The sequence below is a fragment of the Nerophis lumbriciformis genome, linkage group LG29, assembly GCF_033978685.3.
Source record: "Nerophis lumbriciformis linkage group LG29, RoL_Nlum_v2.1, whole genome shotgun sequence".
In the NCBI taxonomy this organism is placed as follows: domain Eukaryota; kingdom Metazoa; phylum Chordata; class Actinopteri; order Syngnathiformes; family Syngnathidae; genus Nerophis; species Nerophis lumbriciformis.
The window spans coordinates 20,771,049-20,787,221 of record NC_084576.2 but is presented as its reverse complement, the minus strand read 5'-3'; the positions used below and the strand labels follow the sequence as shown (position 1 = coordinate 20,787,221).

Genomic DNA, 16,173 nt, shown 5'->3' with positions numbered 1-16,173 from the left:
CAGCCGCGATATGAAGGAGGAAGACTCTTTGAACAAACTCGTCTTCTTCTTCGCTACCACTGAGACTAGGTTTACATATGCCTGCTACTGCCCTCTGCAGCCCACATCGGGTAATTACAGTTCTCTACACAATATTACCATCGCTATGGTATATTATTTTATAACCTGTTCTGATTGATAGTCCGCAATTACAACATGTTTAACAGGATAATTATTACATAGTATTAATAAGTAGGTAGAGAAGGTTAAAACATTGTCATGCACAAATATGAATGTCGTTAACTTGTACAACATGTAAAGTACAGAATATCAGAAACATTTATTCAGGTAGAAAAAATATCACCTAACATCTTCGACAATTAAAGCATGATTTGAACAATCCACATTTTGTGTTATTAGCGCGTGAAACTGCTATCTAAACATGGAAGTGTAGCTCCTCTCCTTTTAATGCAAGTGCTCCTAAAGCAGGAAGACACATTCTGTATGAATGCAAACTCTGGCAAGACACCAACACTCTGCAGGTTTTTTTTTGGTTTTTTTAAAATAGCATGTTTCAAAAAGCATAATGTTTAAAAACATTTCAGTACAGCAATGTTTTCATCTTGCAATACAATCATGCTATTCTGTTACTCTGATATTTCTACCTAAATAAATGTTTTCTGACGGATTGAAATTAAGTGTATTGTAATGGCAGAGGCGATATGAAGGAGGAAGACTCTTTGAACAAACTCGTCTTCTTCTTCGCTACCACTGAGACTAGGTTTACATATGCCTGCTACTGCCCTCTGCAGCCCACATCGGGTAATTACAGTTCTCTACACAATATTACCATCGCTAAGGTATATTATTTTATAACATGTTCTGATTGATAGTCCGCAATTACAACATGTTTAACAGGATAATTATTACATTGTATTAATAAGTAGGTAGAGAAGGTTAAAACATTGTCATGCACAAATATGAATGTTGTTAACTTGTACAACATGTAAAGTACAGAATATCAGAAACATTTATTCAGGTAGAAAAAATATCACCTAACATCTTTGACAATCAAAGCATGATTGTAACAATCCACATGTTGTGTTATTAATAGATTAATAATTAATTAATTAAAGTCTAAATAAATTAAATTAAATAATAATTCTACCTAATACCTGCATTATCCTTTCCATTCTTACTCTTTCCATCCTTTGAAACTGAGCTACTATGTGGAACAATTTCCCTTGTGGATCAATAAAGTTTGTCTAAGTCTCAGTCTAAGTCTAAGTCTAATGTGTGAAACTGCTGTCTAAACATAGAAGTGTAGCTCCTCTCCTTTTAATGCAAGTGCTCCTAAAGCAGGAAGACAAATGATGTATAAATACAAACTCTGGCAAGAGACCAACGCACTGCAGGTATTTTTTTAAAAGCATGTTTATATCCTTTTGTGTCGACATGTTTCAAAAAGCATAATGTTTAAAAACATTTCAGTAAAGCAAAAAAATTGTCCAGTCATTAAAAACTTAAAAACTATCTGTCTAGGGTACACTTATTAATGACAAGAGCAGGCTTGATCATTTAATGGTCAGATAGGACAGACCTCACCTGAGACAAGTGAGTGATTCAATGCCCTGGGAATAAAATGAATGAAAGTATTCACAGACAAGCAAAAGAAGTCAGGTTTGATGCCCTGTGATTGACAGGCGATGAGTCCGGAGACCTGGCGGAGGCGTAGTGTTTCATATAGCCCGTAATCAGCCGGATCATGATTGAGGTGAGGAAAGGCCACATCCTCAATGATATATAAAACGAGGACGTGAATAATTCTGGCGTGTGATGAAATGAAAGAATTCCAGTCGGTTGTTTGAAATTTGTCATCACATTTACCTGCGCGGCTCCCTCCTCGCCCGCTTCGCCTTTTCACACGTCGTCAAACAACTCGCGGCTCGCTTGTTTCCACTGGCTTCACCCAACCCACAGAGCCTCATCGAGCGCAAGTTTTATTGGAGCGCTCGCTGACAGCATCACGCACAAACCGACCGCCTGGGCTGGGAAGGACTCTGACTGTTTGCATGGACGCAACAAAGCGGCGTGTAATTCTCTAATCGTCTGACGGGATGATTGTTGCACTCTGATGCACAAAGAACTGGCGGCTTTCACCAGATCATCGTTTGTTTCCAACACACGGAAACTGTTTCTTTTTTTTTTCTATCTATGTTTCTACTCCGAACACAAGTAATGTCAGCAACTTAGGCCCATTTTTTTGTTGGCAGTGATGACTGAGCCCAGTCAACTCTGACAAAACTCTACATTTCTTAGGCCGGGGGTCCGCAACCCGAGTCTCTAGAGCCGCTAGTGGCTCCCTGGAGCTTTTTCAAAAATGGAAGAAAATGGGAAAAGTAACATGCTTGTGTTTATGCAAAGTGGGCTGGCTCAGGGTGGAGGACAGAGTAAAACAACTTGCACTGAGCCTAGTCTATAAAATCCGCTACACCTCCCTGATACCGAAGTACATGTTAAACTATTTCCATAATGTAAATGACCGCCATAACCACAACACCAGGGGGAGTTCCCCAAACCACGTTAAAGGGGAACATTATCACCAGACCTATGTAAGCGTCAATATATACCTTGATGTTGCAGAAAAAAGACCATATATTTTTTTAACCGATTTCCGAACTCTAAATGGGTGAATTTTGGCGAATTAAACGCCTTTCTATTATTCGCTCTCGGAGCGATGACGTCAGTTGTGACGTCACATCGGGAAGCAATCCGCCATTTTCTCAAACACATTACAAACACCGAGTCAAATCAGCTCTGTTATTTTCCGTTTTTTCGACTGTTTTCCGTACCTTGGAGACATCATGCCTCGTCGGTGTGTTGTCGGAGGGTGTAACAACACAAACAGGGACGGATTCAAGTTGCACCAGTGGCCCAAAGATGCGAAAGTGGCAAGAAATTGGACGTTTGTTCCGCACACTTTACCGACGAAAGCTATGCTACGACAGAGATGGCAAGAATGTGTGGATATCCTGCGACACTCAAAGCAGATGCATTTCCAACTGGACTGGACAGATCAGCTTTCAGGAAAAGAGCGCGAATGAGGGTATGTCTACAGAATATATTAATTGATGAAAACTGGGCTGTCTGCACTCTCAAAGTGCATGTTGTTGCCAAATGTATTTCATATGCTGTAAACCTAGTTCATAGTTGTTAGTTTCCTTTAATGCCAAACAAACACATACCAACCGATGGTTAGAAGGCGATCACCGAATTCGTCCTCGCTTTCTCCCGTGTCGCTGGCTGTCGTGTCGTTTTCGTCGGTTTCGCTTGCATACGGTTCAAAATGATATGGCTCAATAGCTTCAGTTTCTTCTTCAATTTCGTTTTCGCTACCTGCCTCCACACTACAACCATCCGTTTCAATACATGCGTAATCTGTTGAATCGCTTAAGCCGCTGAAATCCGAGTCTGAATCCGAGCTAATGTCGCTATATCTTGCTGTTCTATGCGCCATGTTTGTTTGTATTGGCATCACTGTGTGACATCACAGGAAAATGGACGGGTGTATATAACGATGGTTAAAATCAGGCACTTTGAAGCTTTTTTAGGGATATTGCGTGATGGGTAAAATTTAGAAAAAAACTTCGAAAAATAAAATAAGCCACTGGGAACTGATTTTTAATGGTTTTAACCCTTCTGAAATTGTGATAATGTTCCCCTTTAAACCCAGATTGATCTAACAAAGGTCTTAACTCATTCTCCTTCTATGCCACATCAATATGGAATGCACTCTCAACAGGTGCAAAAGAAAGTGCATCTCTATCCTCCTTCAAAACCCGCTCTAAAACAACACCTCCAGGCAACTACCACCCTTGACTAACACCCTTCCCCCTCCACATCCCACCTCCCCGGATTGTAAATAACCAAATGTAAATAATCAAATGTATTTCTAATGTATATACTTGTTCTTATGCTATCCGAACTCACTATGTTCTATCCTACCAAGTCAGACCTACACTGTTTCAATGTCCATTTCTCTGATGATGCAATTGTTGATGACAGAAGTGCTGATATCAACCAAACCCTCCTCATCCCATCCCCCGGATTGTAAATAATGTAAATAATTCAATGTACATACTAAGATGATTAACTTGTGTGATGACTGTATTATGATGATAGTATATATTTGTACCATGAATTGATTAACGTGGACAAGTTGAAAAACTTATTCGGGTGTTACCATTTAGTGGTCAATTGTACAGAATATGTACTGAACTGTGCAATCTACTAATAAAAGTTTCAATCAATCAATCAATCAATGTTTCACTGATGAGAGTATTTGCCGAGCGTACTAGGTTCGGCGGTCCTTGATCTCACCGTAGTTGTGTGGACTGTGACGCAACAGTTTGTTTACATGTTCAACTTTCTCTGACGCTGCCACAGAAAGACGTGTTTTACGCCACTCCTTTTTTGTCTCATTTTCATGCGGGCCCATAGATATAAATGCCGTTAAATGGGGGTCTGTAGTTTAATGCACGTAATGCATTATTTTATAATTTTTTGGCGCCGCTGTAGTGGGTGTTGTTGGCAGGAGCTCTGTGCTCTTGTGTCATCCTTTTGTGTTCCTGGTGTTTCCCTCTTGTTTTCATGTGTTGTTGTTTTTTTTGCCTTTTGGTTCGGGACCCTTTGGGACTGTGCGACAAGGGGTGACACTTTCGTGACTTCTGCGGTGATTTTTTGTCAATCAATCAATGTTTACTTATATAGCCCTAAATGTGAACTTCTGGATCTGCCTCCCGGTAGCCTTTTGGCCATGGAGACCAGCTGCTGGGTCTCTGCCACACCGGAGTCCGTTTGGAGAGACTGGGGGAGGTGCGGATGAAGAGACAGGGCTTCGGAGCTGGCGCTAGGCGCCTGGACGGACACGCTTCACAGTGTCTTGGCTGAATGAGCGTGTATCGGACACCTCGGTCTCCTTAGACGCATCCTCGCTCATCCATGTGGACTGGACACTGCTCTAGAGTTAGTGGGCGGCCGAGGGTGGAGTCGGCTCTCTTGGTTGCTTTGTTGGGTCTGCTCCTGTCTCTGGCCATGCTCCCCCTACCCCAGCAGACAATGGCGTGGAACACCGCAAAGGCCACCACAGTGCATATGGTTTTTGTTGTTGTTTTTACCTTTATAGCTGTATGTAGAAATGTCTGGTTGCATCAGCTCTGCTCTTTTAATGTCTTTAATTTCCTTTGTGTTCTCTGATGTTTGCCTCTTACACACATTCTTATGTGTGCTATGGCTATGCGGTTTTTTCCCCTGGCCTCAGTCTGGACCCCCTCTCCAGGGGCCCAGGCTTAGACTGATTTTTTTTTTCTCACCCCCCCAGCGTTTACTTGTTTCTCACCTTTTTTGTAAGGTGCGCCGGAAGTTGGCAGACACGTCAGCGATCCTGTTCTGTCTCCCTGTAATGTTTGTCTGATCTTGAATGGGATTGTACTGAAAATAATTTCCCCTCGGAAATGTATAAAGTATTTCTGATTCTGATGCTAGGGGTCATATATGTGTATATATATATATATATATATATGTATATATATATATATATATATATATATATATATATATATATATATAATAACGCAATAACTATAAGTTCCTTTAACGGCGAACATTTTTTTTAACGTGCGATAAACGTTTTTGACCCTCGGCCCGTTCCGTAGTTTGGGTAAATGTGTAATAGCGTCCAGTTACTGTTGTCTCTAAAATAGCTTGCAGAACTGCACAAAGAAAGGGGGACCTTATGGACATCTCAGATCCAAAGCCATGGTAAGTCATTCTCTGCGTAAGACAAGATCATTTTACCTTCAATCGCCGTGAGACTACCGTATTTTTCGGAGTATAAGTCGCACCGGCCGAAAATGCATAATAAAGAAGGAAAAAAACATATATAAGTCGCATTTTTGGGGGAATTTTATTTGATAAAACCCAACACCAAGAATAGACATTTGAAAGGCAATTTAAAATAAATAAAAAATAGTGAACAACAGGCTGAATAAGTGTACGTTATATGAGGCATAAATAACCAACTGAGAACGTGCCTGGTATGTTAACGTAACATATTATGGTAAGAGTCATTCAAATAACTATAACATATAGAACATGCTATACGTTTACCAAACAATCTGTCACTCCTAATCACTAAATCCCATGAAATCTTATACGTCTAGTCTCTTACGTGAATGAGCTAAATAATATTATTTGATATTTTACGGTAATGTGTTAATAATTTCACACATAAGTCGCTCCTGAGTATAAGTCGCACCCCCGGCCAAACTATGAAAAAAAACTGCGACTTATAGTCCGAAAAATACGGTACATCATTGGAGAGAACCCTACTGGCGCCCACTGCTGCTTGGAGTGAGGAGAAGCTTCTTCACGTCAGTTAAGTGCATTGAAAATATAAAATGTAGATTGTTACTCAACTGCTTTAGTAAGATGGAATACCAGCTGAGCAGAAACAAAGACGGTAGAGAGGAAGTCTTTTGTCACTTTTATCAGAGATTTTCGTCAAAACATGTCAAGTCTTTTCTCACAACAATCACACATGTCCGTTTGGCGGCTTCACAATAATAGCGCTACGCTTCACATCCGGTCAAACCAACAAAACAACGGAAAATCGTCTTACAATACGATCCCGCTATTCTGTGATATTTCTACCAAAATCAATTATTTCTGGCAGTTTGAAATTAAGTAAATTGTAATGGCAGCGGCAATAGGAAGAAGGAAGACTTTTTGAACAAACGTGTCTTCTTCTTCGCTACCACTGAGACTAAGTTTAAATATTGCAGGCATGCCTGCCACTGCCCTCTGCAGTCCACATTGGGTAGTTACAGTTCACAACACAATATTACCATCGCTATGGTATATTCTTTTATAACCTGTTCTGATTGATAGTCCGTAATTACAGAATGTTTAACAGGCTGAATATTTCATTTTATTAAGTTTATAGGAAGGTAGAGAAAGTTAAAACATTGTCATGCACAAATACAAATGTCATTAACTTTATTGGGGCAGAAAAAATATCACCCGACATCCTTGACAATCAAAGAATGATTGTAAAAATTCACATTTTGTGTTATTAATGCGTGAAACTGCTATCTAAACATGGAAGTGTAGTTCCTCTCCTCCTAATGCAAGTGCTCCTAAAGCAGGAAGACCAATTCTGTATAAATACAAACTCTAGAAAGACACCAACGCACTGCAGGTATTTTTTTTTAAATTCTCTTTAAAAGCATGTTTTAAAAAGCACCATTTAATTTAAATAAACATTTCATTAAAGCAAATTCATTGTTATTAAAAAAACTTAAAAACGATCTGTCTTGGGTACACTTAATGACGAAAAGTGATAGCTTTCTGCAATTAATTTTGAATTAACTATGAACAAAATGTGATTAATCACAATTAAATATTTTAATCATTTGACAGTAGCTTTGATGTAGCAAGATACTTTTGCCGTGCAGCATGTAGTGTAGTTTACTACAATTCTCTGGGGACAGCTTCCCTTGTAGCTTAGCTACATTTAATCGAGAGGTACTTGTCGCCGAGCCTACTACATTTTCCAAGTAGCTTGCTCACCACTGATGATATAATTCCTCGGATTTTCAGAGTCTTGCGTGTGCGCACTCTGAATCATTTCTTAATGTCAGCACTACACTCCGCACTACATTATTCACACCGCGTGTCACAACAGAGGGAACATCAACTCTCCTTCCCGACATTTCAAAATCTAATCACGTTTAACGGGGGACGGGGAATTGTACGAGGGATGTACGAGGGATGCACGCAGTCTGCGGAAAATGATAATGAGGGTTTGAAGAGCTCGGAAACAAGCCAGGAGATCTGCACTCATTGTGTGTGTTTCATGTCATTTAGTGTGGTGCAGTCATTGGAAGGCAGCTTCAGCCTCACACTGAACGCCCACTTCAACAAGGTGGGGCGGATTGATAGGTAGACACGCCTAAGCCTTGTGATCAATGTTTCTTGCTAATGGGAACTGACGGTATTGATTGTGTGTGTGTGTGTGTGTGTGTGTGTGTGTGTGTGTGTGTGTGTGTGTGTGTCCTGTAAGTGGCCAGCTAACTAATGACCCGATTGAGACTTGTTGTCTGGTCTCCTTGGTCTTACCTCGTAGCTACGCAGTCTTTTCAGAGGCGTGTGCAGGACAAAGATCGAGTGACCGATGCAAGGTGTACCGTCTTCATTAAGAGGAGGTGGAGGGTTCTGGTGTGAGGTGAGGAATATCATAAAGTTGAGCCGGTCTTCTTCAAACTGTCTGGATTGATGAGGTGTGTGAGGTCAGCGGTCAGATTACTGTGTGTTCACTTTCAGGATTTATTCGTACCAGGCTGAGGTCAATGGATGTTCCTCACCACTAATCAGTAGGGATGTATACCATGTACCTGTATTTTTTTTTGTACCGGTTTCTAACTGGGTCGGTCCAGGAAAACCATTAAGATTCTGGACTAATGTTACGGCTATTGGTATTTTTTTTATCCAGCTGACCGTATTAATCATAACATTCAGTTCAATGCTTGTTACGGTACCGTGGCATCGTATATCCAAGATGCAGAGGAACGTCAGGAAGCAGCTTGCAGGTAATAAGAATGATTTATTCTTAAAGGGGAACATTATCACCAGACCTATGTAAGCGTCAATATATACCTTGATGTTGCAGAAAAAAGACCATATATTTTTTTAACCGATTTCCGAACTCTAAATGGGTGAATTTTGGCGAATTAAACGCCTTTCTATTATTCGCTCATCGGGAAGCAATCCGCCATTTTATCACTTTCGTCGGTGTGTTGTCGGAGGGTGTAACAACACGAACAGGGACGGATTCAAGTTGCACCAGTGGCCCAAAGATGCGAAAGTGGCGAGAAATTGGACGAAATTTGTTCAAAATACAAGGGTGTGGGGAAAGCCGACGAAATGGTCAGTCGTTTGTTCCGCACACTTTACCGACGAAAGCTATGCTACGACAGAGATGGCAAGAATGTGTGGATATCCTGCGAAGATGATCAAGAGAAGAATATCGACCGTAGCTTCCCTGGCCTGCTGACATCAACTCCAAATCTGGACAGATCAGCTTTCAGGAAAAGAAAGCGGATGAGGGTATGTCTGCAGAATATATCAATTGATGAAAACTTTATTCATTACTCGCGGTTTTACGTAAATTATTATACATAAACTGTGTTTACCAATAATTTAGCTTAAAAACATTAATTTTTTTCAATCATTCGAGTACATTCGGGTAGTCTTGTGTAATGCAGTATTTTGTGTCTATTTAGGTATGGTTAACCTGAGTGCTGAAATCGTGGAAAAATATATGTTCTTAGCATCCCTGAAATGGGCTGTCTGCACTCTCAAAGTGCATGTTGTTGCCAAATGTATTTCATATGCTGTAAACCTAGTTCATAGTTGTTAGTTTCCTTTAATGCCAAACAAACACATACCAATCGTTGGTTAGAAGGCGATCGCCGAATTCGTCCTCGCTTTCTCCCGTGTCGCTGGCTGTCGTGTCGTTTTCGTCGGTTTCGCTTGCATACGGTTCAAACCGATATGGCTCAATAGCTTCAGTTTCTTCTTCAATTTCGTTTTCTCCACACTACAACCATTCGTTTCAATACATGCGTAATCTGTTGAATCGCTTAAGCCGCTGAAATCCGAGTCTGAATCCGAGCTAATGTCGCTATACCTTGATGTTCTATCCGCCATGTTTGTTTGTATTGGCATCACTATGTGACGTCACAGGAAAATGGACGGGTGTATATAACGATGGTTAAAATCAAGCACTTTGAAGCTTTTTTTAGGGATATTGCGTGATGGGTAAAATTTTGAAAAAATCTTCGAAAAATATAATAAGCCACTGGGAACTGATTTTTAATGGTTTTAACCCTTCTGAAATTGTGATAATGTTCCCCTTTAAATGCAGACAAAAATATGCTGCGCGGTGCCCACGGCACAGGAAACAAGTACGGGTTCGCCAAAAGGATGCCAGTCAAAACACGGACTAGGAGCATGAACGAGAACTTTGTTGCATGGGATCAAACAAAAACACCAGGTCGAGTGAGGCCAGAGGATGGACTAGATAGCTGTCTGATTAGTGCCCGGGAACAGGTGAGCGTCCCGAACACTAATTAGAGGCAGGTGAAAATAATCAGCACCCATGACAACCAAGAAACACAAAACAGGGGTGCTGAAACCGAACATAAACAACAAGTCAATCAAAAAATGTAAATAAACTATGATCCGGGCAACGGATCATCACAGTGCTGCTGCTATGCATTAAAGAAAGACCCGGGTAGATGATAATCAGCTTAGAATAATGACAAATAAGGAAGCAACACCACACACAAGTTTCTAACAACAACATTTCCATGCACTAAATTAGTCTGATTTCTAAAATAGTTTGGGGTTTTTTGTATTTTCACAAGAAGTTCTAGTGTCCATGCACTCTCTCTAATGCGACTATTGGGCATACGCCATGTGCTTCTTGGGGGCGCTTATTTCCTTTTCGCGCGGATAAATGTATTGCTTTTCCGGTTGACCTATGACGTCACACTAGACATCGGAGGCTCCATACAAGTAAACAGCCCAGCTCTGTTGTACATGATGTCAGCTGCAATATTGACACAGATTACAAATATTACGCCTAATGAGTATGCTGATGTTAAATAACAGACAGCATCAAGGAACAATCTTATATTGCGCTACTACCAAGAATGTATCGGAGTGAACGCAGGTCCGATGCAAAGAAAGACCGGCAGCAAAGAGTTCTTTCGAAGGAATTTTCGAATTTAGAATCATGGAACCAAAACTTGCGAATGTCTCGGAGTTCATTCACAAGGCTCTGCGGATTGATGGAAGGAGTTTTAAAACCGAAGGAAAAGACCGTTCGTGCCACGGCCGATAATGTTCCAGATGAGGGTTGCTATTGTTCTGGACTATCTTGCCAGGGTCGAGAGATCTGGTTTTCAATGGCATAATCCAGGTGTCTTAGTCCGACTTTTCCAAAACCGAATCGGGTTAAAGTGTTTCCATGGGTTGTAGGAGGCTTATTTAGAGCCAAACTATTTGAGAAATACGACAAATTTCGTGCATGGACACACACTGAAAGTCACACATGCTAATGGCAGCTACCTGTCAACCGTCCTCTAAACAATCCAGTAATCCACTGCCCAAAATTAATTAACCAAAAAAAGTGAAAACCTGGAATAATCACTGGGTCTTTTTATTTATATATTACACACACGACACCGACATATACATCGGTAGCTGAACAGGTGGGGGTCATGATTGGGTATAAAAGCAGCTTCCATGAAATGCTCAGTCATTCACAAACAAGGATGGGGCGAGGGTCACCACTTCGTGAACAAATGCGTGAGCAAATTGTCGAACAGTTTAAGAACAACATTTCTCAACCAGCTATTGCAAGGAATTTAGGGATTTCACCATCTACGGTCCATAATATCATCAAAAGTGTCAGAGAATCTGGAGAAATCACTGCACGTAAGCGATGATATTACGAACCTCCGATCCCTCAGGCGGTACTGCATCAAAAAGCGACATCAGTGTGTAAAGGATATCACCACATGGGCTCAGGAACACTTCACAAAACCACTGTCAGTAACTACAGTTTGTCGCTACATCTGTAAGTGCAAGTTAAAACACTACTATGCAAAGCAAAAGCCATTTATCAACAACACCCAGAAACTTCGCTGGGCCCTCGCTCATCTGAGATGGACTGATGCAAAGTGGAAAAGTGTTCTGTGGTCTGACGAGTCCACATTTGAAATAGTTTTTGGAAACTGTGGACATCGTGTCCTCCGGACCAAAGAGGAAAACGGCATGGATTAGGAATTTTGGCATTGGTATCAATAAAATCCTAACGATATCAGTGACGACAGTACGACCTATCACGTCAGTCCCGGACAATCGCTGTACCTTGGCGATGATGCTGCACAGCTGAGGTCCATCCTGGGTGAGGGACAACAGGTTGCTGATGGCGCTGCCGATGGTGTCAACGTCGTCCGAAGACTCAACTTGTTTGATCAGAACCTGCAAGAACCAAAGATCTGACATGTTAAAAACAACTAAAAAGTCATTTGACTTTTATTTTCGCGAAAAAGCTGTCCAGTGCAGACCTGGATCTCATTGGCTAAGGCCATGTCGATCATGTTGCTGAACGAATCGCTGACGTCAGTCAGGATCTCATGGATGGCGTCTCTCATGGATTTCAGGAAGAACTCGTCCTCGGTGTGCAGACATCTGAAAAGGACACTAGTGAATTCAGGGAACACAGTCTTGGCTTCAATAAAGGTAAAAGTGATGTCAAGCTTTTATTTATCCTTTTGACTCAGTATTTTAAATTTGCTTCTCAATTTGACCCCATTTTTATGACTTGATGGGGTGCTCAGGACCACATTTTTGAAAATTCCTAGCGCCAACACTGCAGGATAATGCATACATTTGTTATTTGTTTTCAAAACGGTTACAAAAAAGTGTGACCCCAGTTTTATGACTTGATGGGGTCTCCGGGACCTCATTTTTTAACATTCCTAGCGCCAACACTGCAGGATAATGCATACATTTGTTATTTGTTTTCAAAATGGTGATAAAGAAGTGGGACCCCACACATTTTACTGTGGAACCCCATTTTTATGACTTAATGGAGTCCCTGTGACCCCATTTGGAAAATTCCTAGCGCCAACACTGCAAGATAATGCATACATTTATTTGTTTTCAAAACGGTTACAAAAAGTGGGACCCCAAAAATTTTACTGTGGGACCCCATTTTTATGACTTGATGGGGTCCCCGGGACCCCATTTTTGAAAATTCCTAGCGCCAACACTGCAGGATAATTCATACATTTGTCGTTTGTTTTCAAAAAGGTTACAAAAAAGTGGGACCGCACACATTTTACTGTGGGACCCCATTTTTATGACTTAATGGAGTCCCTGGGACCCCATTTGGAAAATTCCTAGCGCCAACACCACAAGATAATGCATACATTTGTCACTTGTTTTCAAAACGGTTACAAAGAGTGGGACCCCAAAAATGTTACTTTGGGACCCCATTTTTATGACTTGATGGGGTCCCTGGGACTCCATTTTGAAAATTCCTTGCACCAACACTGCAGGATAATGCATACATTTGTCATTTGTTTTCAAAGCGGTTACAAAAAAATGGGACCCCAAAAATGTTACTGTGGGACCCCATTTTTATGACTTGATGGGGTCCCCGGGACCCCATTTTTGAAAATTCCTAGCGCCAACACTGCAGGGTAATGCATACATTTGTCATTTGTTTTCAAAACGGTTGGAAAAAAGTGATACCCCAAAAATATACTGTGGGACCCCATTTTTATGACTTGATGGGGTCTCCAGGACCCCATTTTTGAAAATTCCTAGCGCCAACACTGCAGGATAATGCATAAATGTGTCATTTGTTTTCAAAACGGTTACAAAAAAATGGGACCCCAAAAATGTTACTGTGGGACCCCATTTTTATGACTTGATGGGGTCCCTGGGACCCCATTTTGAAAATTCCTAGCGCCAACACTGCAAGATAATGCATACATGTGTCATTTCTTTTCAAAATGGTTACAAAAAAGTGGGACCCCACACATTTTACTGTGGGACCCCATTTTTATGACTTGATGGGGTCCCCGGGAGCTCATTTCTGAAAATTACTAACGCCAACACTGTAGAATAATGCATACATTTGTCATTTGTTTCCAAAATGGTTACAAAAAAGTGGGAGCTCAAACATTTTACTGTGGGACCCCATTTTTATGACTTGATGGGGTCCCTAGCGAAAATTCCTAGCGCCAACACTGATGGAGTATTGGTGCGTGTAAAACAGCAGCAGGCGTTTTTGGCCTGCGGGCCGGTTCTAATACTAATCAGATATCATCCCGGGGGCCTTGACTGTGACACACAGGACTCAGACATTTGTATGCTTGAAAATGCTTAATTTAATTTAGGGCAAAAGTAGGTAGAATATACTTTGTTACCAACAACACTATACTTGCCAACCTTGAGACCTCCGATTTCGGGAGGTGGGGGGTGGGGGGGGTGGTCGGGGTGGGGCGGGGGCGTGGTTGGGGGCGTGGCTAAGAGGGGAGGAGTATATTTACAGCTAGAATTCACCAAGTCAAGTATTTCATATATATATCTATATATATATATATATCTATATATATATATATATATCTATATATATATATATATATATACACATACATATACATATATATACATATATATATATATATATATATATATATATAAAATATATATATATAAAAATATATATATATAAATAAAAGAAATACCTGAATTTCAGTGTTCATTTATTTACACATATACACACACATAACACTCGTCTACTCATTGTTGAGTTAAGGGTTGAATTGTCCATCCTTGTTCTATTCTCTGTCACCATTTTTCTAACCATGCTGAACACCCTTTTGCAGGTACCCAGAAAGGTTTCGAGAACCACCAAAAAAACTGAATCTCTGAAGACAGTATAAAAATCTGTGTTAAAGGTGTACAAATACTGTTGGTATAATAAGCATGTTATTGTTTACAAATGAGGGTTAAGAGTTCAGTACTAAAAAAAAAAAAAGAATGTGGCTTAAGTACAGTTTTTTAATTGAGCTGCTGCATTTTTTGGTTGGGTTGTTTATTTCTTTTGAGTAACTTCTACATTTCTAAAAGGGGAGGAATGTAATAGAGTGATCTATGTTTGTCTGTTGCCATCTCCAGGTGAATGTTGGCTATAGCGTACTGGGGTTACTTTATGGTTGGCCAACGATTTACGTGGTGTTGCGCACCTGACGTCAAGTGTACTTCATCACCTCGCCTGTTTATTGCCTCCAACTCAATATATTACAACAACATTGCTGTTTACGGCAGACGAACTGCTTTACGGTAGAATAAAACATGACTGCTGTTGTTGTGTGTTGTTACCGCGCTGGGAGGACGTTAATGAAACTGCCTAACAATAAACCCACATAAGAAACCAAGAACTCGCCCTCGATCATTCTACAGTTATAACGTCATTGGGCAGGCACACTGTTTGTATTGTGGGAAAGCGGACGTGAATACAGGCTGTTGACACGTCACTCAGGTCCGCATGGAGCTGGAGGGGGCGTGGCTTCCAGCTCCACGTGAATTTCGGTAGATTTTTGGGAGAAAATTTGTCCCGGGAGGTTTTCGGGAGAAGCGCTGAATTTCGGGAGTCTCCCGGAAAATCCGGGAGGGTTGGCAAGTATGAACAACACACAACTAAGATGTGAACAATTTAGCATATTGTATTGGTTTTAGTATCTTTAATGTAGAAAATGTATCAAAGCGCATTCTTCAATTTCTTATTAATGTGGCCCTTGCTGAGCAAAGTTTGGACCCCCGTGTTGTAAAGGTGCATCTTGGAAAAAAGTTTACCTCTCGGTGATAGTAGTCAGCTCCATGCACTTCTCCAGAAGAGCCGTCTCGTACTGTGAAGCAAACACGGCATGGTTAGTGGCGGCACGGTGCAACGGGGTCCTCGCAGCGGGGAGGGGGAGGGGGGGGGAATCACCTTCTGCATCTCAGGCGGCGTGCCCCGCGCCGCACTACTGTACTCGTGCACCAAGGAGCGCACGTGGCAGTTTGCCCGCACGGCCGTGCTGTGGACCCTCTGCCAGCGTCCCTTCTCCAGCCGCTGGAACATCTTGCCCAGTTCTGTGCTAACCACCAGGGCCCGGCGAAGGAGCGTCTGCAGGTTGTTGCGGGCCACGTGGTCCCCGGCGCCCGCCCCGCTGCCCACGATCAGTTCAGCCTGCTGGTTGTCATCCTCCACCTCGATGGGCTTGGCCTGGAGTACGCACATGCACTCCACCTCCGTCATGTGGCGCAAGTCCTCCATCCACCGCTGGACCGAGTCCACCTGCAGGCACTGCATGCGGCTGCTGGTGGACGACATGTGACCACACAGACGAAACTTGTTAGACCTTTTTGGTCCTGTTGACCAAGCCTTTGCACACAATGCATGAGGTAATTATCATTTTTCACACACCATGGCATAAAACGTGTTTGTTACTTCTTTCCTTGCTTCCTTTGGACACTGAATCTGTGTAACAGATTTTTTTTTTCATC

The 16,173-nt window shown here is 41.5% G+C and overlaps 1 protein-coding gene across 3 annotated transcripts in view; it reads right to left on the bottom strand.

The window, feature by feature from the left end:
* Positions 1 to 16,173, bottom strand: part of LOC133572098 (protein inscuteable homolog) — a 142,400-nt gene that overhangs the window by 42,113 nt on the left and 84,114 nt on the right. For all 3 annotated transcript variants that reach the window (XM_061924794.2, XM_061924795.2, XM_061924796.2), the window contains 4 exons: positions 15,617 to 15,986; positions 15,481 to 15,533; positions 12,177 to 12,300; positions 11,977 to 12,090 (listed from right to left, as the gene is read on the bottom strand). In XM_061924794.2, the coding sequence (XP_061780778.1) occupies positions 11,977 to 12,090; positions 12,177 to 12,300; positions 15,481 to 15,533; positions 15,617 to 15,986 (661 nt within the window). The remainder of the gene's footprint in view (positions 1 to 11,976; positions 12,091 to 12,176; positions 12,301 to 15,480; positions 15,534 to 15,616; positions 15,987 to 16,173) is intronic.